The sequence below is a fragment of the Fistularia commersonii genome, chromosome 3 (assembly GCF_037954325.1).
Source record: "Fistularia commersonii isolate RoL2024-O1a breed Wild chromosome 3, RoL_Fcom_v1.0, whole genome shotgun sequence".
NCBI lineage: Eukaryota > Metazoa > Chordata > Actinopteri > Syngnathiformes > Fistulariidae > Fistularia > Fistularia commersonii.
Genome location: NC_141286.1, coordinates 2,857,085 through 2,882,548, shown reverse-complemented (window position 1 = coordinate 2,882,548; position 25,464 = coordinate 2,857,085). Strand labels below are relative to the sequence as shown.

Below are 25,464 nucleotides of genomic sequence, written 5' to 3'. Positions count from 1 at the left end.
TGGAGAAAGAAAAAAAAAAACTGTTGTGAATTAATATCAGGTTTAACAGTTAAATTCAACATTTCTCATTTTGATGAGAACAAAGTTTCCACTGTTTATTATTATTATTGTTATTATTATTATTATTATTATTATTGTTATTATTCTTATTCTTATTCTTACTATTATTATTGTTGTTATTATTACTATTATTATTATTATTATTGTTGTTGTTCTTCCTCTTATTATTATTATTATTATCAAAATTATAATTACTATTAGTATCGTTTTTGTTGTTGTTATTATTATTATTATTATTATTATTATTATTATTGTTATTATTGCTATTATTATTATTACTATTATTATTATTTTTATTATTGCTATTATTATTATCATTATTATTATTATTATTGTTGTTGTTCTTCGTCTTCTTCTTATTATTATTATTAAAATTATTATTATTTTCATTATTGTTTTTGTTGTTATTATTATTATTAAAATTATTATTGTTATTAAAATTATTATTGTTATTATTATTATTATTATTATTGTTATTATTAAAAAATATTACTATCGTTGTTGTTGTTGTTGTTGTTGTTGTTGTTATTTTTATTATCATTATTATTATTACTATTATTATTATTATTATTATTTAGTGTCCATTACTGGTTGTGGAGGTTTCCTTGTGAGTTAAAGTTTAATCTGTGTCTGGTTTTGAGTTTCTCCGCCTCTACGAGCCCGGGAGGAGCCTGCTGGGAGAGAGAGGGAGAGGAGAAAAAGGAAAGACACACACTGCACACACACTGCACACACACACACACACACACACACACACACACTGCACACACACACACACTGCACAAACACACACGTACTCCCAGAGAGGAGCGGATCCGTGCACACAGTCGTAGCGGGAGCGGCGCCGGGGTCTCGGGGAGATGCTGTCCCCTCCGCGGAGATGGACCAGAGAGCAGCCTCTCAGCTCCGTCACCTCGTGAGTCGCTTTTCCTTTTGCATTAAATGCATGTTCTTTTTTTTTTTTAATTTATTATTTTTCTATAGATTTTTCTCTCAAGTCCGTCATCGGTTCAGACAGAAACTGATCGTTCTTCCACTGAAGTTGAGTTTGAGTCTCTGAATCAAACTGTTTGTTTCTGCGAATCTTTGTTTTTCTCCAAAACAAAGATTTCCTTTTGGATCCAGATATTTTGCAAGGCGCATTCTTTCAAGTTGTTGTGGAAAGGATCAGAAATGAGATCATTTAAACATCCAATAACTTGTATTCTGAGTTTTTGTTTTTAGCAGTCCCATGCATGATTTGACTGTATATTCAGGATTATCTTGTAGATTTCTCATTATTACTCTTTAACATTTTAATTTTTATCTGGAGTTTTTTGCTGCGTAGTCCAATGTCAGAGCTTTTGACTGTTACTGTGACTGTGTCATGCAGGGATGGTGAAGGTTTGGTGACGAGGGAGGGTTAAGACCCAGAAAAAGCTCTTCGTTGTTCATCCTGTTATTATTTATCGTCCTTTTTCAGAAGGCAAAACTGTCTCGGGTTCATGTGGTTACGCCGATGTCACAATATTTATGGTTTTCTATTTATTTGTTGTTTAACACTGCGTATTTGAATCGGCAGAAAAGTGTAAATATTTGAAATAATCGCACTGTATATCTGAGCTATGACCTACCGATACTGCGACATGGAATCCTTAAAATGTTGAGGAAGATATAATGAGATAATGAGATTATGAGAATAGAGCTTTGCTAAATCTAATAACTGTGATTTTGAGTTTTATTTTCGTGTTTAACATACCATTGGATTATTTTACAGTCCATTCAGGCTTGATGACAAGAACTATTATCATTGCTATTAATATTTTTACATGTATGAGCTTTTTAACACCTACGGCATCACTACTTCTACTACATGGACTCTTTCATATTGTACGGAGCTGGAATTGCAATAGGCTGCAGCGAGTAGAGGAATTCAGTTATGCTCTTTAATTAAACATCCATTAGCTGACTCAGACCAAAAAAAAAAAAAAAAAAACAGAAAATTCTGCCCTTCAATTCTCCAAATATGTAAAATAACCCCCACCTCGCTGGTTAGCCGTTCCCTGCCAGCCTAGCGTCCGAGGTGCACAGGAAGCCGCCGCTGTCGTGGAGCGCGCTCAGATGTCCTCCCGGAAGGTTCTGGAGGCCGGGGTTGAGGTCGTCCTTCCCTTTTGGGGGACGTTGGTGGGTTCACCCCTTCAGGTCGTGCACCCCTCTGAGGTGAAGGTAGTTCAAGTCGGGTTCCACTTCTGGGGTCGGAACACCGGATCCACAGGCGTGCTGAGCTGCAGGGCTGCAGAGCTGGACTTGGTGGACCTGGATCGCAGTCCTGCAGGAGCACTGAACCGGAGGCGGGTGCAGGTCCCGGTCCAGCCGCTGCCGGCTGGTCGGGATTAGCGGGTCTGGCGTCAAGGGTGCAGTTGAAGCGCTCGTGGGGATGTAGCGGCACGGCGACATATATTTGGATTCATAATAAATAAATGATGAGATGAGGGCCGGGCAATATAGTGAAATATCTATAACTGATTATAATGCAACCTCAGGGGGGCCATGAGCCCAAACCAAATATATGAATCCAACTGAGAATCTCAAGAAAAAAATAGGATCCAATAATTGTTCCTGGGTTACCGATGCATTATTTTACCATTAAATGACATTACAGTTATTTTGGCAGATGCTTTTTATCCAAAGCGACTTGGAAAAAATGCAATTCATTCACAGAAGATCTGAAGTACAAGTAGTCAGAAGTTGGACGTTACCACTCTACCAAATACTATACATACATACATTCATTTTATCGTTTTTTTTTTTCCGGTGGGTTTGGGGGCTGAGTGCGATTAGTATTTTCGTATTTTCTGGCCCATCTTGTAGAATAAGTATTATCATCTTTAATATTTGCTTATATTGGTATCTTTTTTGAGCACTGAGTATCTAACCTGAAATGCTTATATGACAACATAAGTTATTGTGGAAAGGTTGAATTGCAACAATTGCTTTTTAATTCCACTGCGTTAAGCTGACTTTAAAAGTGCACAAACACTTTTACTTTTGGTGTCACTTGCTGTCACCACATTTGTGATAATTCAGCCCAACCAGTCTGAAATAGTACAAAATGGTGAAAGAAAAACACACCCAAATTCAATTAGATATATCAAAACAAACTGGTGGGCATTTTAGAAAAATATTCTAGCAGCACTCTACAATATGATAATAAAAGCTAACTGACTCAACTAAATAATCGAATCGACTGGTGAACACCAATGATAAAATTGTGATGGCTGTAAATGCATAGCTCTTAAAAATGTATTTATTTATCTATTTATTTACTTATTTATTTATTTACTTATTTATTTATTTATTTATTTATTTATTTATTTATTTATTTATTTATTTACTTATTTATTTATTTGTTTATTTACTTATTTTTTTAATATCATTTTTATTTTATTTTTCTATTTTTGTATACATAACTACAGCAGATATAGAGGGCAGTTATCCAGCTTCCATGTCAAATACAGCTTTATAAGGATTTCAGAAAACATTCCCCCAAAGCATCTTGTGACTGGAGCAAGTTCACATAGAAATCAATAAATAGACCTCATCGTCAGCTGCTTTTTACCTGATAAAAAAAAACAAAACAACCCAAAACGAAAGAAAATGTCTATCATTTAGACACGTCTTTTTCAACAATGAATATAATATATGAAGTAATAAAGGAGCGCCGCAGATAGACGTTTACGTTGTTTGTTGATTGTCATCAAGGTTATGTTTTAGCTGATTTAGCTTTGTGATATGGAGTCAAGTCATGCAGAGGTCTTTTTGTATGCAAATACGTATATTTTTGTTTATCAATATATCAATTATTGGGGCGTCACGGTGGCCCTGAGTTTAGTTCTTCCGCCTCACATTAAGGTGTTTTCTAGTTTGCAACCTTAACCGCCAACTCCACTCCACTCCATCTCCACAGTAAAAAAAACACCGGGATTCCAACAACCCTTTAGAAATTTAAAATGAATTAACACGGCATATATCTTTTTTCTTTTTTTTTGCCTTCATGCTATATGTATAAACAAACATGTGTTGCATTTTTTTTAAATCAACAAACATCTGCAGAGAAAAAGACATTGCAAAAAAAAAAATTGGAACTCTGAAAAAAAAGACATTGGATTGAAGGTGACTTTAAGAAAAAAATACTCAAAATATATTAGAGTCCTTCTTGTATTTATGAAAAAAACCAAATTTCGTCATATCTCTGCGTGCTGCCATCCTTTTACTGGCGCGTGCAGTCGCTTATTAAGGAGAGCAACAAAAATATTTCGACAAGAGTTTTCTTCAGATGTGACGAGATCGCAATTTAAAATTTCATTTAAAACTAAAATAAAAGACATTTTAATTAAATACTCAGAAGCCAGAGGGGGCAGCATCAGAGGGATCAAAAAGCTCTGCAGCTGCAGGTTGCAGACCAGCGCCTCAGGCTACCGTGAGGTGCAGTTTTTGCAGGTTCTCCAAGCATCTGCAGGATTCTGCACTTTTCTCCTCCTCTCTAAAAATCGTGCACCAAAGTGAAAAGGCTCAGAATTGAATCTTGAATCTCACTTTGAGCCACGGATCTCAGATTCATCCAGCAATTCGTCGGTACTTTCAGAAAGCTCTAGATATTTCTGCTTTAACGTTCCCTCGTGCTAACTTTTACAATACCCGCATGGGTTACCGGCCTGTTTACCGATTGGCTTCTCTTAGTTGGATTTGTTAATCCCAACGTGTTGTAAATTCTGAAAATAATGTGGTTTAACGTTGATCGCTGTATCTCAGCTTCTCTGCTCCGTCCCAGTTAGATGATGAAAAGTGAAATTCGCACTCGTGTTCTGGGGATTGCCTCGGGAATCTGTCGACACGCAGGATTCTTGGAAATGAAGCTAGATGTGGATAATCTTGTTTTCCTGCAAGTTATTTTTAATATGTTTCATTATGGGCTGTTGAAGAATGATGATTTATATATTGTTTTCAATCTATCACCAGATAGCTAGCTAGAAAGATAGATAGATAACATGTAGAAATATGTAAATATGCACATGTACACATCTACATACTGTATAGTTATTCGAATGCATTCATTTTTATAAAAGTGTGGCAAAATATTTAACTGTTTTTTGACTTCAAATTCATCTTTTATCAAGTCCTGCTCATATCTAGGCCTCCAAGGTAATAGAAACTTGAAGAAAAACAATTTGCATTGGAGGATGGCTTTAATTAACCTCAGGAGAGCATCTCTTTCAAAAAGAATAAAATGAAATTCTAGTTTATAAACAATTTGCACCGTTTATCAAAGGAGGGAATGCTTTTTTTTTTAAATCATGGAAATATATTGTGACATATGACATGACAGCTGCTCATCATTGATGATCTGTTCTGGTAAACTTTGTTATTTTTTGTCATAAAGTTGGGAGTTGTGTAAAAGGAAATGAAAGAAGCTGGAAATCTGAATTCTCCGTTGTAGTAAACATGGCGTCTATCGTCTGAAGCAAACATGAGATACGGATAAAAATGTGACGTGGATCATGTTATAAATTTAGTCATACTGATCACCACGCTAATATAACGTGTCAAATCAATATTCATTTTTTAAAGGGTTAAAATGCCTTCTGTCGGAGCCTGAGCACGATGTTTTCATACGAAAATATCTCCTTTGTTTTGATTTTCCGTGTTCAACAAGTCATAAAAATACATTAGATCTAAAAAGAGCTGTTGTAAAAAAGAAGGAAACCAGACACAACGAGAATATAAAAACTAAAAAAGATATTTTATTATCCATGATGTCCCATATGTGAGTATTTACTGACGGGATCTATTTCATTAATCATTACTGTATTTATGCACTATCACTTCATTTGTTTATTTTTATTGCAATTCTCCCCACAGTCTTTAGCAAGGGTTTGCCATCAGTGTATTTTTTTGTGTAATCTTGGCAAAAGTTGTGTAATATTGGCAAAAATTATGTTTTGTGCTACAAAAAGACCCCCAAAATAATACACTGACCTAACAAGAGATTCCAAATATTTATTTAAAAGCTCCAACACATTTCCATATTGAACTTGGAACCCTTTTTTTTTTTTAAATGTATGAATTATTTTTATTTATAACAGTCACTCATCGGGTACAGTGACGGGTAATATTTGAAACTGCCTATGAAGGAATTAAACCTATAACCTAACAGTGCACACATTGATAAAACACCTCCTTTTCCATGCTATTTTAAAACACCATTTCCAAATAGCATTAATCTACTTTCTCAAATAACAACAACAACAACAACAACAACAATGATAATAATGATAATAATAATAATAATAATAATAATAATAATAATAATAATAATAATAATAATAATAATAATAATAATAATAATAATAATAATAATAAGAAGAAGAAGAAGAAGAAGAAGAAGAAGAACAACAACAACAAAAACAACAAGAACAATAATAGTAATAATAATGATAATAATAATATAAATCATCTGCAATAATACAACAACTACTACTACTACTAATAATGATCCAGTGCTTTTTTTTTTTTAATTTTCTTTCTTTTTTTTTTTTTTTTGTCTTCTTTTCTTTCTTTTTTTTTTCTTTCTCCAAGCTAGGGACACACTCCCAGTGCGGCTCAAAGCTGCGTACGACCAGCCGACAGTTTCGTTATGCATGTTCTTCCCTTTTTATCTGAAAGGTTACAACATATATCGTCATGACATATGAAACCTTATGAAAATGATCACATGAAGACACAGTAGCCAAATCAAAAGGCCAAATCAGACCCTGCTGGCTAATGTCACTCAGCTCTCTGCTGATACTGTATCACGAGCCACAGGCTTGTGAAATTTAAGCCTTTCGGCATCAGATTTCAGTCTGCTGATTGCGTGTGATAAGTGTAACAGTGAGTCTGGTTGTGCGCTCGTGGCTCGGCGTTGCTGAGTATCATCCAAGGGCAGACAGAGCCTCGGGCGCGACCCAAAAAGAGAATAAATAAATGGATAAATAAAAAAGGATACATTAAAAAAAAAAAAGACAAAACTGTCGCGCAACATATCAAAGATAAGGACCCCGTCAGGAATTATTATTCTCTCGATCCGCTTGATTCAATAATAGAAAAAATAAAACTTTTCTGTTGTAGCATAGATAACATTGAACTTTGATTTCTCCATTTTACAGATGTGCAGAATCCGCACATTAAAGCACGTTAAGGCACATTAAAGCCTTTATCATTAAAGCACAGATAGGAAACAGCCTCCTGTTTATTATGATGAATTAACCCCTAATAACTTTAGCAAATGTCCTTCAGAAAATCTGTTAAAAAATTCATGCAAATGTAGAAAAAGCATGTTGATGAATCTTTATGTAAGATCTGTGCGTGCAAAGAGTAATTGACCGCCTGCTTTCATACAAGTACATAACAGCAAGAGATGCGGTTAATCAGTTACAACTGCAGATTCTTTCTGTTCAATTATTTATATAAAAGCTGTATTTTGTGCCAATGACAACTTTTATATCATAAGAAGCAACTGATTTCCTGGAAAATACAGACGACTTTTGTTTGATTTTTTTTTTCTTTTTGGTCCATAGGTTATTTTTCATTTGATTCTGAATTCAGGCTCCATCCAGGTTAATGTTAGTCCAACTCTATTGAACTTCTCCGCTTGAACACAAGTACTTACACTTCTGACTCAAGGAAAAATATATCCGGTAAATCATTTCATGACGTTTGGATAACAGTTTTCCGTGCTGCTTTCATATCTGCCTTTTGTTTATACTAGATAGGTAACAGGGTGACCCTCGTCCGTGTGATCCTTCCGTCCAGGCACGATTTACTTGCCCATAAGTAAAGAAGTAAAACGCACAAGACTTATTTTGCATTGAATTGAGCTCGAGCGAGAAATGCTAGGAATTCTTTAAAATGAAAGTTGCCTACCTGAAGCTATTTGTTAGCGCAGAGGGCAAAAGTTCATGAGTTAGGCTCGGAGAAAAACGCCAGGTTCCAGATGTTTCAGTCGCCTGGAGCTTATTTTCTGAAACAGGAATTACTTTGGGGTCTCGCAGGAGAAATAATGTCTTTTTTCTTTTCTTTTTTTATGAAATACATTAAACATCCGGCTTCCATAGTAACCAAAACTTTCCTTTCCTGGTGCCGTGCAGAATGTTGAAATAAAGTCCAATGTAAACACTTCAATTTCACCAAATTTAATGCTCATTTGTCTTCAGACCTGCTTTGTTTGCGTAGGATCTTTGAACATCTCATGAAAAAAAAAAGAAAAATACAGGACTTTATGGCAAGTTTCAGTCATCCAAGGATGAGAAAAGCATTTACAGTAATTATAACAAGAAAAATCAACATGAAATGTATCATTAAAAGTGTTGGAGCGGTTGCTGTTAAAGGTATTCATAGTGTTTTTGGAAATGTCACCGATAAGAGACAAAAGCGAGGCAGAGAACAGCGGCTCACTAAAAAAGACAATTAGAATCACGTTTTTTTGTCGTTGGGGGGCCATTTTTAATCTTCACGTGCTTGAAAATAGATGTGATTGTTTGAATCTTCTGAACGTTTTTGCTCTCAAACTTCCACGAGTCCTAATTCTTGGGGGAAACTGTCAGTTCTTCATCTTCCGGATGGGATGCTCAAAACCAAAAATGATCACGAATAGGAAGAAGAAGAGTCAAATATTTCAGAAAACAACTTGTAAGTGCGGTATTTTGTTGATATGGCAAAAATACACTTAGTTACTGTTACTGTTTTGGAAGAAAAAGACCAAAATGCGCATAAAAATGAATGCAGGACACACATAAATGGATCTGTTCGTATAAATAAGCGTATCCTTAACGCTGATTCTTTAGAATTGAGTTAAAACTGTTGGTGCACTAACACTATCAAAAGTCTTCAAATATATAATTCATCACTTAGGTTTGCACTGTGATTCATTCGTGCTCCTCAACATTAATAATTCTTCAAAATTGAAGGCACTTTTGAGGTAAAGTAACGCAGATGTGAGAAAATCAATTCAAAGGGGATTCAGGTAATATTTATTTTTTTCTGGATGACTTTGGGTTAAAGAAGGAAAGAAGCAGTAACGCAACCGTCATAATATTAAATATAAACTTTACGTTTATCACAACCAACAAAGTGATGCTGATTTATCTTTCCTGAATGCAAAAAAAAAAAAAAAACAAGCTTCTTAATGTGTGTATTTCAGTGATTGAAATTCAGGACTGTTCCGACTTTAGGAAGGCTTGAGAAATCTCAAATTAAATATGCTCCTTCAACTAAGTAGGCAGTGACAAATTTAATTTTCCAAACTTAATGAAAATTTTCTTTAAGTCTTGCTTGAGACTAACCAATGAATGATGAGTTGGTCAGTCACTTGAATGTGCCATTGATAGCAACAAATACTGCAAGATTTTAATTGAAGTTTTTGTGTCATAACATGCTCCATGTGTAATTATGATCTATTATATATTTTAGCTTGCCTGAATAAAAATGTTAAAGGTAGATGATGCTTGTCCAAACGTATTATTAAGTTTGCTTTGTTAAAAATGTTCTCCAATGTGGTTCTTGATTTTTTTTAAATACATCCCAGAGGTTGGGTCAAGCAGTGTTCTGCAGATAAATGCGGTGTTTTTGCGATATTCTTAAAAACGGCCACCGCAACACTTCTTCTCCGTTCCTCAGGCATCTTCTCCCTCTAAGATCATGTCGAATAATCCCACCAGAAACTCCACCGCTGCCTCTCCTAGACTCGTCCACACCTCCACGGTTACATCACCAGCCTTCACCTTTACTAATCTCTGCTACTTCCTGGTCCACAAGTCACCTCTTCTACCCTTCCCTCGCTTTCATTTTCCTCATTCATCAGCTCTTCAAAGTTCTCTTTCCTTCTTCCAGGATCTTGCAATATATTTCCCTCTCTATTCTTAATCACCTGCCGTGCATCCTTTCCATGTCCATCCCTCTATTTTGCCAACCTGTATAAATCAATCAAGCATACAAGTCATCATACGCCCTTTGCAAGGCCTTTTCTCCCCCTGCCTATACCTTGTGTTGACATGATGCAAGAGATCGTTTTTGGGACATTCCTGGTTTTATCCAAGCTGTGTGTCGAAGGGTTGTTGAGCGTCGCAGTGGTCCCCGACCCCCGGGACCGGTACCGGTCCGTGGATCAATTGGTACCGGGTCGCTTTTTGGAATAATCTGATTCTGGACGATATTTTATTTGGAAAAATGATTCTCCCGGTGACGTCTGGGTCAAAATTGAACCCCAAGCTAGCAGAATAAGTAAGAAACAGACGTGTTTGGAGAGTTTCTTTGCGAAGGGGAAAAGAACCAGAAGAGCCCACTTCCAAGAAAAAGACCGCTTTTAACAGACGATACCAGGAATCCTTGTTGAAATACGGTTTTATCCCGGTAGGTGATTCCCACATAAAGCCCGCTCTGCATAATATGCTCAACCGGCTCTCTAATGAGGCAACGAAACCATCAAAACATCCGTTTCTTGACATTGACTCCATATTCTGAAATGTTCATGAAAATCAAATTCTCTTTATAAATGAATTTGCAGCACATCTGAATCGTATTTTGAAGGGATATTTAAACGTTACGATAGCAACCGGACCCGTTCTACCAACGCAGCTCGACGGCGGCCTGGACTGAGCAGTCAAATGTTTGTCCATATTATAGCGAATCACCAAAGTTGGGGTTTATGTTGATGCTTGTTTTCTGTGGAGAATTTGTGGGTGTGTTTTTGGGTGCAAGGAATTCTCCTTTTTTTTCAGCAGTTAGTTGTACGGCTGCGACCAACAACAGCTATTGCTCATTTTTTACCGTCATTTTAGCATCAATCCTCGACTAAAACGCTACAATATCGTAAATGGCCAGTCGGGACGGCGCCATTACTTGTCGCAGATCAAGTAAACGGCGTCGGTTTCTTTCCGTCGGATGCAAAAATGGTTCAAAAATGGTTTGACAAACGAATTGCTGAATGTGTCGGATAAAAGCAAGATCCAGCAAACAGAGCTCCGGGCATCAAGCATCAGCTGCCGGTGTCGGCGTCAGATATCGTAGCTGAACTTCGGGGCTATTTTGACGGCAAAAAGGACGCATGTGTGATGTAAAGCAGGTGTGATTTGTGTGTGTGTGTGTGTGTGGGATGTGTTCTTTTTATATTCCGCCATGCTGATAAATGTGCTTGCTACCATTTTCAAGTTTCTATACCATGCGGGCTGCAGATCAGGGGTCCCAGACGCGCCGCCGGCGGGCCGATTGCGGCCCTCGAAACGATATTTTGTGGCCCCCTGCCTGAAATCAAATCTTTGTGTTAGCGGGGTTTTTCTCCCATGCATACAGTGGGTTTAAAAATTAAAAAAAAACAGGCAAGGAAAAAAATGAAAAAGTCACTTTTTGCCTCAAAATTTGTTTTTGATGAAAAAGTGAAATTGTTAAAACAATCATTTCTTTTTTTATTTCTATAAAAAACACAAAAACGATACTACAAATATCGGGCAAAATTAAAAAGATTGACTTAATAACCAGAATAGCCACCATTAGCCTTGTAAACATTAAACTTCCTCTTATATATGCTAACAGTCCATTTTCTAATCAATTCTAGCAGTTAATTTTTCCAAAATGACAAGATTTTCTCTTTTAACTCAATAATATTTTTAGGGTGTCATTTCATGAATTCTTTTTTAATATTCATTTCTAATTCGTCATGTATTTTTTTAAGAGGAACAGTTCATTACCCATAAAGATTTTTATCATTTATCATTTTTTTTATTCATTTTTAAATTGACCTGTTTACCTCCTTCACACTAAAATAAAGGAAACATTTAACTTAGTGTTACTTCTAATGGTAATGATTTTACCGGTCCGGCCCCCTCGACCAAAATGATTTTGACACTCCTGCTGCAGACTTAGCCACAAAAATCACAATGAAGAATAAAATATTTCAATTCCTCTCCCTTCAGCTGCAGGGAACCTTAAAATCTTAAATCTTAAACCTTAAAAAAAAAAAAAAAAAAAAAAAAAAAAATTCACCCACTTACTGTAAATGTAATAATTTATCTTTATATATGTTCATAACTGTGCAATATTTAATTTCATAACAGCTACATACACTTACTTAAGTGTATATATACAAATATAGTTTATTTGTATATCTTAGTCTCCCCCCCTTTTTTTTTAACTATTTATACAATTTTCTACTATTATTTATTATTGTTATATTTTTCTTGTAACCCTGGCACAACAATTTCCTTCGGGATAAATAAAGTTGTCATATTTATCATTATTCTTAACGAGGCAAACTGAATAAGATAAGATAAGATAAGATAAGATAAGATAAGATAAGATAAGATAAGAACAACTTTATTAATCCCGAAGGAAATTGTTGTGCCAGAGTTACAGAAAATATAACAGTAATAAATGATAAAAAGAAAAAGGCAGAATTAGAAATAAAAATAAACTATAAATTATAAAGTGTCTCAGTGAAACTATACAGTGTCTTAGTAAACAAGTGATAAAACTATAAGTGTCTTAGTAACAAGTGAGGTAAGGAGTGCACAATAGTATGATAAAAGGAAAAATTGTAGTGTAGCTGTTATGAAATGAAATATTGCAAAGTTCTGAATATTGCACAGTGAAATGAAATATTGCAGTTTTTGTTGTTTTTTTTTTTAAGTTAAAGATAGGTTTTTATGGTTGCCGGCGGCTGAAAGGAGAGGAATTAAAAAGTCTGATCGAATACATGCAGCATATGATAGAGGGATGGTATTGTTTTGGAAGCTGTTGCTTATTAATACAGTATATACACTGCTCAAAAAAATAAAGGGAACACTTAAAAAACACATCCTAGATCTAAATGAATGAAATATTCTTATGAAATACTTTGCTCTTTACACAGTTGAATGTGCTGACATCAAAATCACACAAAAATGATCAATGGAAATCAATTGTATCAACCCATGGAGGTCTGGATTAGGAATCACACTCCAAATAAAAATGTAAAAACAAACTCCAGGCTGATCCAACTTTGATGTAAAGTCCTTAAAACAAGTCCAAATGAATCTGTGTTGCTTCCTGAGTGGACACTATGATTTCACACAAGTGTGATTGACTTGGAGTTACATTGTGTTGTTCAAGTTATTTTTTTGAGCAGTATATATGTATATATATGCATATATATGTATATATATGTATATAGTGATAGAAAGAGAGAACGACAGCAGGAGCAACACATGACGGCCGAGTGAGTTCCCTTCGCCGCTGTGATCACCGGCTGCGGGTGAATTGTTTTGATCGGATACCTGCACGAAATGCTAGATGAGGAGAGCCGAGCCTCTCATCTCTTTCCCGTCTGGACGGCGTCTGGCAGCTCACGTCTGTTTATCCAAAGCTCCGACGCTGCTTTTACATCAAACTACACCTCGGCGCTGCAGGGATGGACATTTTTTTTTTTGCGGCGTGGAAGCGGGCGAGGACGGAGCTGTCCGATGATTTTTCGATTTTTTGAGAAACGACCGAGTGGGAGGAAATATAATGGTATCTTTGATTTACTGAGACCTTTGTTGTTGTTTGTTAGCGCTTTTTAAAACTTTTCTGGCTCTTTGGGATAAATAGAACTTAAATGGGTAATAAAAAGCCAAGTGTTTGTTTTTGCACATGAAATATATTTTGTATTTTCCCATGTAATATTTTCAAGTAGATATTTTTGTCCCACATCCAACTAAAAATCTTTTTCACTATACAGGACTGTCTCAGAAAATTAGATTATTATCCACTATACTTGCACTGGTTGTAACAAAAAAAAGTAACAAAAAAGAAAACTGCATTTATTACTCTGTAAATACTGCACATTCTGCACATACAGGACTGTCCCCGAACATTTGAATATTGTGATAAAGTTCTTTATCTTCTATAATGCAATTACAAAAACAAAAATGTCATACATTCTGGATTCATTACAAATCAACTGAAATATTGCAAGCCTTTTATTATTTTAATATTGCTGATTATGGCTTACATCTTAAGAAAACTCAAAAATCCTATCTCAAAATATTAGAATATCATGGAAAAGTCATTTTTAAATTGCATTACAGAAGATAAAGAGCTTTATCACAATATTCTAATTTTCTGTGTCGACATGTGCGGCTAATATAAGTCTTCCTTTTCAGCAGTGGTGCAGTTTGAATGGGTAGCTAATTGTTTCAAATTGACATGATCTTTTTCAAAATAACACTGTTGCACAAGGTTCATATTCTGAAATTGGTGATTTATTGATATTGTGGTTGTGTTTTAGTTCCTGTTGAGTCAGAATCTTTGATGTCATCTTCCTCTGCTGCCACCAACTGTCACCAAACAAACAGAAAATATGTATTTACTGTATCATATAAGGTTAAAGATCTCAAAAGGTGGCGGTTTCACATGAAGAGCCGCTGGAATTGAATATAATGACAACATGAGCCTTGCTGAAACAAGCAAATATGCTTTTATTCAGACAGTAGAGCTTATTTTATTGAATTTTCCTCACAGATATAGTTGTGGATTTACTGAAATACCAAAGCAGAGACGACAAAAACCACCAGAACGTGTCATAAGTGCAAATTTTACTGTTTCCCTTCGTAAACAAACATGTATTCCATTTTCCATTCTTTTATCGATACGGACGCCTAAGCAGATGGATCGCTAAAATAAATTAAACACACACACACACACATGTGGCTGTCTACTTCAAATTCTGTCTACCTTAATTAACTTTTGAATATTTGACAACATGACAGACGTAGCTAAATAACAAACTCTATTTCATATACAAACCGCAGCCTTTTGCCACAAGACATGCTCATATATTAGGATGCAGTTCCATCTAGAAATAATAGAACGCATAAAAATTTAGATTTGAAGTTTAAAGAGCCCGTGTGAATGATCTTTCTATACGCAACGTTAATCACAGACAACCGTGTTAGCGGAAAGTAGAAAGGTCCCGTTTATAAAATAAATTACTTGGAAAATTCTCACCGGGACGCTGCTTTTGGATCCGCAACTGGTTTGTTGTCTATTTTGCAATATCACTTCCCACCTGCAGGACGCAAAGCTGACAAAGAAATAACCTGACAGTGTTTTTTACAAGTTAGGAACGAAAATGAAATACATATCATAATATTCGCCAGACGGCACAACTTTATGCCAAATAATTGTCTAAGTATAGGTAAAGTATCGGGTACGAAGCAAAACAAATGCACTTTCTATCTACTGTAATGTTTATATATATTTCCAAGCATTTAAGCCATGGCATTATGAATTCATCATTTCAGCAAATTAGTTCTTCTTATTTCTCTTCTAGTGTAATAGAAATGATCTTTTATGTATTTTTGCTTTTATTAATCCTTTGTTTCACACGTATAAAACAAAATGTGAAAAGGTGACATTGTGCAAGATGAAATCAAGAATATTACAATAAGACACAAGAGACTTTTATCACTGGTTTGAAGGCCTTTTAAGAAGAAATTTAAATATTTTGTTTTTTGGTTTCTTCTTCGATTATTGATTAAACAAATTACAAATTAAAAAAACAAAGACAAGAGAAAAAAATAAAAAATCAGCCAAACAGGACTGTCTCAGAAAATTAGAATATTGTGATAAAGTTCTTTATCTTCTGTAACGCAATTACAAAAAACAAAAATGTCATACATTCTGGATTCATTACAAATCAACTGAAATATTGCAAGCCTTTTATTATCTCAATATTGCTGATTATGGATTACATCTTAAGAAAACTCAAAAATCCTATCTCAAAATATTAGAATATCATGAAAAAGTAATTTTTTAGTTTTTTTTATTGCAATAAAGCCAGCTCGAAAGTCTGGAATGCAAATATGCAAACTCTGACAAGATAATTCAAACAAGAAGATGTCGAAAGTATCGAACCCTATTAGATTTAAACTTTAAACTTTTCCATCGTTCCTTGTGTTTATAGAGTAAATGATTTAATCCCAACTGGAGTTACACGAATCGTTACGCGTCATCACGATGATGAGAAACCAAAAAAAAAACCATTAAAAAAAAAAAAGAATGTCCAGTTATTATCATTATGAATGTATCACGATAAATCGACCAGCAATGCTTTTATATCGTCCAAAGTTATGTCAGAAGCTCTGGCGTTTAGACGTTTAACCGAGTCCACGTCGTTTGTCTCGTCAGAAATGAAAGTTTGTACATCGTTGCCATGATGGGATTCATCTTTTTTCAGCTTCCTGTCTTTTTTTTTTTTTTTTTTTTAACACCTCAGCCTATTTTTTTTCCATAATAACGACACTTCTTCCGTACATGTGAATGCAGCTGCAGCGCGTCTTGCAAACGACATCGGATCTTATGAATGGTAATTGTAGTTGTGGAGGAGCAGAGCTGTGTTTGAGAATCTGCTGCTGCTGCTCAACCATTCCAGGACTTTTCTTTGGCAGCGAAAGTTCAATCGCAGTCCAACGACAAAGTGAGACACTGAGTGTCGCAGTCTGAATATGCATCCGTGTTTTGGAAGGTTGCATGGCGATGACAGACACAAAGCTTTATACCGTTTGCATTTATTTATCTTAAATTATTTTACTTTAATCCCTTAGACCTTTTTTTTTTTTTTAATCTTATTGGATGTGTCAGAAAAGATTTAAGAATGAAAAGTTCATGAAACTTTTCCATGGAAAACATAGAAAAAAAAAATCAAATCAGAAAGGTTTATATATTTATTTTTTAATGTGATGCAAAATATGGAAAAAAAATAGAATATAAATGTTCAATACACAAAATAAATACCTACTGTTTGTGTTCAGCAACATAAGAAATAACTAAATTTCATGGTGACAATAAGAAAAACATTTGAAATATAACATTCAAATAATTAGTAGTTATTAATTCCGGTTTTATTTTAGTTGTTTGGGTTTTAGGGTGATTTTATGTACGGTTTATTAATCTTAAAATAATGGCATTTCAAAACAAAATGTAAAAATATAAATATAAAAGAATATAGAATTAAATAACATCTAGTAACATATAGTAACCCCCCCCCCCACACACACACACACAAACAAGCAAACAAAAAAAACACTGTACCTCTACAGATTTTTAAAATTTGCATTTCACATTGAAATGAGTATGGGAATTTTTTTTTTTTTTTTTTTTTTTTTTTTTCAAAAAATTGAAATTGGCAAATTTGCATTAACAATGTCATCTCACTTTCAAACTGTTGTCATTATGTTGCATTTCTGATCTGATAATGATCACAAAACTTCATATAAACATTAAATATTTCCTCCTTTTTTCCCAGCATTGCCTATATCTGTGAAGCCAGAAAATGTGGATCTGGTTTTTGTTTATGTTCCACTGAAGAAACTCTTCTTGCTCTGACCTTCCATTCCTGGCCTCTCTGAAATAATGTCATAAAAATGTAATAAGGCTTAAAGCACATTAGTAGCTTAATTAATATACTTGTAGCAGAATACGGTAGGAAAATGCGACTTCTAAATACGTGATCATTACGCAATAAAGTACATTCCGATCAATTTTAACCGAACGTGTGCGCAAATGGCTTGATTGGGAAGTTGATGTCGATTCCAGGCGAGCGGTGTAAGAAAATATTCTGACCGACGCGTTCATGGTCAACAGAATTTTATGCCTTTTCCTCTGTGGTTTGTACGACTGTCTGGAGGCAGAAGATGAATGACATCGTGCTGCTTTTTCAACAAAAGGAATTCCAACTGGAATGGCTGCGCGCTGAATGTTTCTAGGAGTGGAAAAAAAGGCTGCAGGTTATTTTGATTTTCATTGCAGTTTGTGTCTTTGTCATTCTTATCTTACAAACAGAATATCAGATAATTAAAGTGTGACCGTTTCCTTTCGCTCATAATATCGCGTCTATCTATTAATTCTCTTTCTCTTTTTACTATGTCGTTTGCATGAAAGCATTTTTCCATATATAGTGGTAACGTATTGTTTTAATTACAAGTCGATGTCCAGATTCATCATATACTTGAATGAATATCTCTATATTTATGTGTTTATATATATATATATCAAAATGATGCTAATTTTGTCGCTCGTCCGTTGTGACATATTGCAACTCCGCTACAAGAATCTATGAAGGTTCTTTATCAAATCTCATCTCGGCCAGTGCACAACACGAGGGCACGTTAAAGCACAAATATCTGGAGCTTTCTGAAAGTACCGACGAATTGTTTGATGAATCTGAGATCCGTGGCTCAAAGTGAGATTCAAGATTCAATTCTGAGCTTTTTCACTTTGGCGCACGATTTTTAGAGAGCGGGAGAAAAGTGCAGAATCCTGCAGATGCTTGGAGAACCTGCAAAAACTGCACCTCACGGTAGCCTGAGGCGCTGGTCTGCAACCTGCAGCTGCAGAGCTTTTTGATCCCTCTGATGCTGCCCCCTCTGGCTTCTGAGTATTTAATTAAAATGTATTTTTTTTTAGTTTTAAATGACATTTTAAATTGCGATCTCGTCACATCTGAAGAAAACGTGTCAAAATATTTTTGTTGCCCGTGCCAGTAAAAGGATGGCAGCACGCAGAGACGACGCCATCTTTGATTTATTTAAATTTGTTTTTTTTTTCATAAATACACGAAGGACTCAAATAGATTTTGAGTATTTTGCTTAAAGTCACCTTCAACTCAATGTCTTTTTTTCAGAGTTCCAAATGTTTTTTTTGCATGCAGAAATGTCATTTCTTTTTCTCTGCAGATGTTTGTAGATTTAAAAAAAAAATGCAACACATGTTTGTTTATACATATAGCATGAAGGCAAAAAAAAAAGAAAACAATATATGCCGTGTTAATTCATTTTAAATTTCTAAAGGGTTGTTGGAATCCCGGTGTTTTCTTTACTGTGCAGAAATGCCTCCAAATGGAGTTGGTGGTAAAGGTTGCAAACTAGAAAACACCTCAATGTGAGGCGGAAGAACTAAACTCAGGGCCACCGTGACGCCCCAATATTTAATATATTGATAAACAAAAGTATATTTGCATTAAAAAAAACCTCTGCATGACTTGACTCCATATCACAAAGCTAAATCAGCTTAAACACAACCTTGATGACAATCAACAAATAACATAAACGTCGACTGTCTCGGAAAATTAGAATATTGTGATAAAGTTCTTTATCTTCTGTAATGCAATTAAAAAAACAAAAATTACTTTTTCATGATATTCTGAGTTTTCTTAAGATGTAATCCATAATCCGCAATATTAAAATAATAAAAGGCTTGCAATATTTCAGTTGATTTGTAACAAATCCAGAATGTATGACATTTTTGTTTTTGTAATTGCATTACAGAAGATAAAGAACTTTATCACAATATTCTAATTTTCTGAGACAGTCCTTAGTTCCTTCCTTCGTCACCATCTCACGCCACGATAAGATTTGACTCCAAACGGTACCGCTAGCGGTTGGAAATACACTAAGCATGAATAGCTTATCTTTTTCTATCTTTTTCCTCTGTCACGTCTAAATGTACCAAAGTTTTCCCCAAATAAAATATGTCAGCAAAGCTCTATACTGCACCCTTCCATACATCCCCCACCCCTAATCTGTGCATCTCATATGTGGTGAGACAAATACCAAGTTTCCTTTCTTGAGAGTAGCTATTACTGGCTTAAAAACCCCCCTTAGCTCAGCAAAACACAAACCTCAAATATTTCCTGCATGGAAATACCTGAAGGGCTCTTTCTCCTGTTTTTCTGGCTCGAAACCGCACAGACTCATTAAAAAAAAATGCACAACTTTGAACAAAACTTGAACCTTATTAGCAACGTCGACCTCTTGATGTTTATTTACATTAAGACGAGTGCGTTCGTGGAATATAAACCCAATGAGACCGAGCCGGTGACACATGAAAATAGAATTAAGGAGTAGAGTTTATTAGAATTACACAGATCCTGCCTTGGAAACACTAATTCAGACATTTGAAAGGGTTTTTTTTGAATTCACAGAATAATCATCCAATTTCACTGAATATATACTCAATAACGTATGCAAGTGATGAAAAACAAACAAGAAAAAGAATACGACTTTTCTGTTAGATATATTCAAAGTGTGCATGTTTATACAAGTGAACATTTTAAGGCATTTGGAATTCTCTTCTTATTGTCTAAATTCATGCTTCTTGCTGTGAGAAAGTTTATTTGTGCAAATCTATGATTGCAGGACAGATACGGGACAGAATGGTTGTTTTGCTGCGCAGTTTATAAATATTAACATATTTAAAATAGTGTCTTTTTTTCTCCCCCGCAGATGGAATTCTCTAAACTTGTTAGAAGTGCCAGCTTTTAAATGACAAATAAAAACTCATTTATTTGACACTTCTTTGAAGTAATTCTTTATTATTCCTTTTATGGATTCACAATGTAGGAACATATTTTATATGATGCGTCGAAGTTCTTTATTACATAATGTTTTAGACCGTGACAGAATGCTAATGTTATTACACAACAAAGTGAAATTTGATGACAATTTAGAGGTGCTAGTTTTTAAATGACAAATAAAAACTTTTATTCAACACTACTTTGAAGTAATGCTTTATTATTCCTTTTATGGATACATAATGTGGGAACATGTATTATGTAATGCGTTCAAGCTCTTTATTACATAATGCTTCAGACCGTGACAAAATGCTAATGTTATTATACAACAAGTGAAATTTGATGACTAATTAATGACATCATTTGTTTTAACTAGAACTCAATGCATTTTATGAGTTAATCTACATGTTGTGTGTTAGTTTTCAATTTCCAAAACATTATCTTTGCTTTAAAATTAAGATATCAGAGTGTTTCAAACTTTGTTTTATGGCCATCCGTGTTTGAATCAATAGACAGATGCATTCTAATTATATATTTTTTTTTACACCTGACTACACCTTAATTTTCATGCTTAATATCTAAAGTGTAAACACAAGGCTCTCTATTTAATTTCATCTTCCAACAAAACCCTGACCTAATATACATTAAGTCAAATCCATTTATAGAACTCTGGATTTCATCACTTTTAAAAAAGGGGAAATAAAGGTTTCAGCTAAATGAATAATACTTGGCGTGCTTTAGATTTCATTCAATTCTCACTTAGATCACAAGTAAGATAAGATAAGATAAGATAAGATAAGATAAGATAAGATAAGATAAGATAAGATAAGATAAGAACAACTTTATTTATCCCGAAGGAAATTGTTGTGCCAGAGTTTCAAGTAAAACATAACAATAATAGATAATAATAGGAAGGAGGGAGAATAAGAAATACAATAAAATATAAAGTGTCAAAGTTAAGGCTATCAAGTGTTTTAAGGTCTTAAAAAGTACAAAGATTTGAATATTCCCTTCGGCTGAAGGAAGAGGAATTAAAAAGTCTGATAGCCAATAATACAGTATTAATACAGTAATAATACAGCAGTATTAATACAGTAATAATACAGCACTGAACGCACGTATTACCTTATTCCAAGATACATTAACAAATCTGCAGTTATATCAGCAAGAGGGGAAAGGAAACAAAAACAGCACGTTTGTTCGACGATGACAAATCCGCCTATTTAGGTTCATGACTGTCAAATGGCCGCGAGTCATTTCAAGGAAGTCACAAGAGTAACAAGTGTGTGAAATCACAGGAACACTTGAGCAATGACTTAATATTCTTTAAATAAACGTCAGACGGCATTAATGCATGAGCTTTGGTTATGGCGCGAAAAAAAAAAAAAAAAAAAAAAAAAAAGACAAGTATAGGGTCTTATCACACAATTCCGCCGTTACGAGAAGCACCCCAAAAAAACAAACCTTTATCTGTAATGTTGGAATTTCTTCTCAGTTTTAGGTCCAAATATCCGGGCCGATGGTTAGAATAGCAGCGTGGATATTTCCTGTGACGTATGATTTGAAACCAGATGTAGATGGAGGCCCGTGACGCGCTGATGATAAATCAGGCAGGGCATCTGTGTGTTTACCAGGGGAGAGTTTGCTTGTGAAACCCAGACTGTGTTTTTTTCAGTTTGCTAAAATGGAAAATTCATTCCACTAGACCCTTATTTATTGTTTCACCCAGAGGCAGCGTAAGTCCTTGGAAGAGCTGGGGAGCCAAAATTGTTCTCTTATGCTGTCATTACTCAGAACCGAGCCTCCCTATTGGCTTTCCATCCATCCGTAGCTGTTATTTAATTTACTGAATCATTATATAATGTTTTGGCACAACAACACAATTAACACATTTATAATGAGACAAGAGATAAAGCGGTTATGATAGCTTAGCTCTGTTTTCATTTATTCCCTCTGATCCATATTTGGAAAGCAAAAAGGTATCAGTCACTTCATTATTAAAGATGAATTTAAATTCCAGACATGAAAATCTTTAAGTTTGTATTACTTTGAGATTCTAGCGTCTGTAGCGTCAACAGCAATGGCGAGCTACATTTGCCACAGAACTGTAGACTTTGCAGGCAATTTCCTTATAGCTTTCAAATATATATTTGTATGTGTGTGTCATATGTATATACCGCATTATTGTCAAATGTCTATTTTGTTAACCCCCCCTACAGGTGTGTGTTGAGAGTGCTGTGCAGCAGACGTCACTCCATATGGACGATACTCATACTGCTCATGGTTTGCATCGCCATACAGACGTTTGTCATCCGTCAAGTCAGGTGAGGTCATACCGACGTCCCACAGGGACAAATATTGTCGTCGGAATGATCAGCATGACAAAGAAATGCTCGTCGTTTACTAAATGATGCAGAAAAAAGCTAATTAGAATCTACAGTACAAGATATTTGAATAGCCAAACATTGAACTAAGGTTGTTTTACAAAGTGCTTGTAGATTTCGGAGTGAGTTTGTGTTCAGTCGATCCCTGTTTTGAATGGAAACTGATGAGAACAAGTACCGGTAATTGAAAATGTCTGAATTTTTTTTTTTTTTTTGTACTTTTGCTGATCAAACTATACCAAACTATACTATATCAAGGTTTTATGTTGCCCAAAGCTGAACCGCAGCCACTGGTTTAACGTTGTCCCTGACATACTGGACAGAATTTGACCATGGGGAGATATAGCGCCCCATCTTTTGGATATAAAGCGCTGATTTATACCAGATATTTATTTATTTTGACACCAATCAATCAATTTTGGTGCAAAAAATCTTTTGGTGGTTATTCAAAGTGAAATATTACAGGAATCTTGTCCTTTTGCGCGCTCCCCTTCGAGGTCACCACAGCGAATCAACCTCCTCCATCTGACCCCATGTCTCTGGATCCTCTTCTCTCACATCAACTCACTACATGTTCTCTTTCACGGCATCCGTAAATTTTCTCTTCGGTCTTCCGGAAGATTGCTGGTCCCAACACTGTCTTGTACACGTTTCCTTCCACTCTGGTCGGTCCTCTTTTATCACACGTGACCCCTTATACTTTTTTTTTCCACCTGTTTCAACATCCTTGAACGCGTTTTTTTTTTTTACCATTTTCCCATTGTCCTTTTCTCTGGACTGTTGACCCTAAGTACTTAAAATCCTCCACCTTCTTTATGTCCACTTTCTTTAGTCTCAACGGTCTACATCAGTCCCTCTCATTCGCATTCATGTAATCTGTCTTGCTGTGGCCAACCTTCATTCCTCAAGAGCATACCTCCACCTTCCCCCTGCTCTCATGACAGACCACACTGTCATCTGCAAAAAAAACATAGTCTATGGAGATTCCTGTCTCACCTCACCTGTTAGCCTGTCCATCACCACTTCAAACAAGGAGTGACTCAGAACTGATCACTGATTTAGTCCCACCTCTACCTTGAACTTCTCTGTTAGAACATCTCACTGCTTGCACTGCTTGTCTCGCTGCATACATGTCCTGCACCAGTCTCACATATTGTCACTTCATCTAACGGATTCCAGAATTTTTCCCTCTCTACTAACTCAAGTCCTACTTATGGTAACAGGCACTAACAGCATTGAGCTTCAGACTAACCTCTTTATTTGACACTCTTTTCACTTCCGGATCATTCCTGACAAACTCCCAGATAACTCCTACTCCATTTCGCTTTCTATCAATACCATGATAGTATAACTTAAAAACCAGCTCCTAAACTTATAGCCTTTTTACCCTTCCGCCTGGTCTTCTGAAACGCACAGAATATGCTGTCGTTTGTTGCCTCTCCTGTCACTGTCCCAATATTCAAAGTCCCTACTTTCAGTCCCAGACTCCTGCTTTTACTCTTCTCTCTGCTTCCAAACATGCCTTCCTTCTCTCCTTCTCGGACCCACAGTAGCCCTATTTCCTCTGGTACCGTGAAGGTTGTTGGCACCAATGGGAGTCATTGTTGACAGATCCGCTGTGGGAGTCGTAGTTTCAATTCCCATATTTTTTTTGGCACATGTTTTACACCAGAAGCCATTCCTGATGCAACTCTCTGCATTTTTCCTGGGTTAGGACCGGCTCAAAAAGAGCCTGGCTTGTGGCTCCCTTAGGCTGCATTGAAATATTACAGGAATATGTTGAAAAATGTGTATGAATCTGTTGAACCGTGTCTTATCAGAGTAAAATGTATCACTCAGATCACGACATAAAGTTTTGTCAAGTGATAAAAAGAAGGTACATCGGTATACTCACTGTGCGTCCTTTTTACAGGAACGACAAGCCGACAGAATTCCTAACTCTGAAATTTCCTGTCAAACAAGAGCAACTCTTCCCTGCTCTGCAAAAAGTGAAGAAGAGCCTCCGTACTGAGTTTGCGCTGGATTTGAAGCAAGAGAGGACTCCACCAGGAGGTTCAGATCTCGATCGCGGGGAAAAAGACTATGAAAAGCCATCGTCTGACATCAAGTCGAAATTTCTCGGTTCAACCGTAACCCCTGATAAAGGCTCTCTGACAGAGGCAGCAAATGTCGTGGCTGGAAACGTGCTACAAGCCACACGTGAAAATAAGCTGAACTCTGCATTCCCGGATTCTTTGGCCGTACCCAACTCCCGAGAGCTTTTGCCTGCTGACAAAAACAAACCCCTTCTCAGCTCCTTCTCTTCCGGTTCCACTTCAGTCACATCTCCGATTGAGATTGACTCTGCCAAAGCAAAATGTGAGCCAAAGTCTCACATAGTATTCTTGAAGACACACAAAACAGCCAGTAGCACCATCCTGAACATCCTTTATCGATATGGCGACAAGAGGAACCTGACCTTTGCGCTTCCTCTGAAGAAGCAGAGCCAATTGTTTTATCCATATTTCTTTGCTTCACACTTTGTGGAAGGAGTCAGAAGCAGGACCGTGAAGGAGTTCCACATTATGTGTAATCACATGAGGTTTCAAAAGTCTGAGGTGAGCTTTTTTTTTTCAACATATACTTGAAGTTGTTTGATTCAAC

General features: G+C 35.7%; 1 protein-coding gene across 1 annotated transcript in view; it reads left to right on the top strand.

Moving 5' to 3' along the window:
• Window positions 1-822: 822 nt before the first annotated feature.
• Window positions 823-25,464, top strand: part of gal3st2 (galactose-3-O-sulfotransferase 2) — a 29,124-nt gene continuing 4,482 nt past the window's right edge. Inside the window, exons 1-3 of the mRNA XM_086141318.1 lie at window positions 823-976; window positions 22,657-22,761; window positions 24,734-25,418. Of these exons, the coding sequence (XP_085997444.1) occupies window positions 921-976; window positions 22,657-22,761; window positions 24,734-25,418 (846 nt within the window). The 5' untranslated portion in view covers window positions 823-920. The remainder of the gene's footprint in view (window positions 977-22,656; window positions 22,762-24,733; window positions 25,419-25,464) is intronic.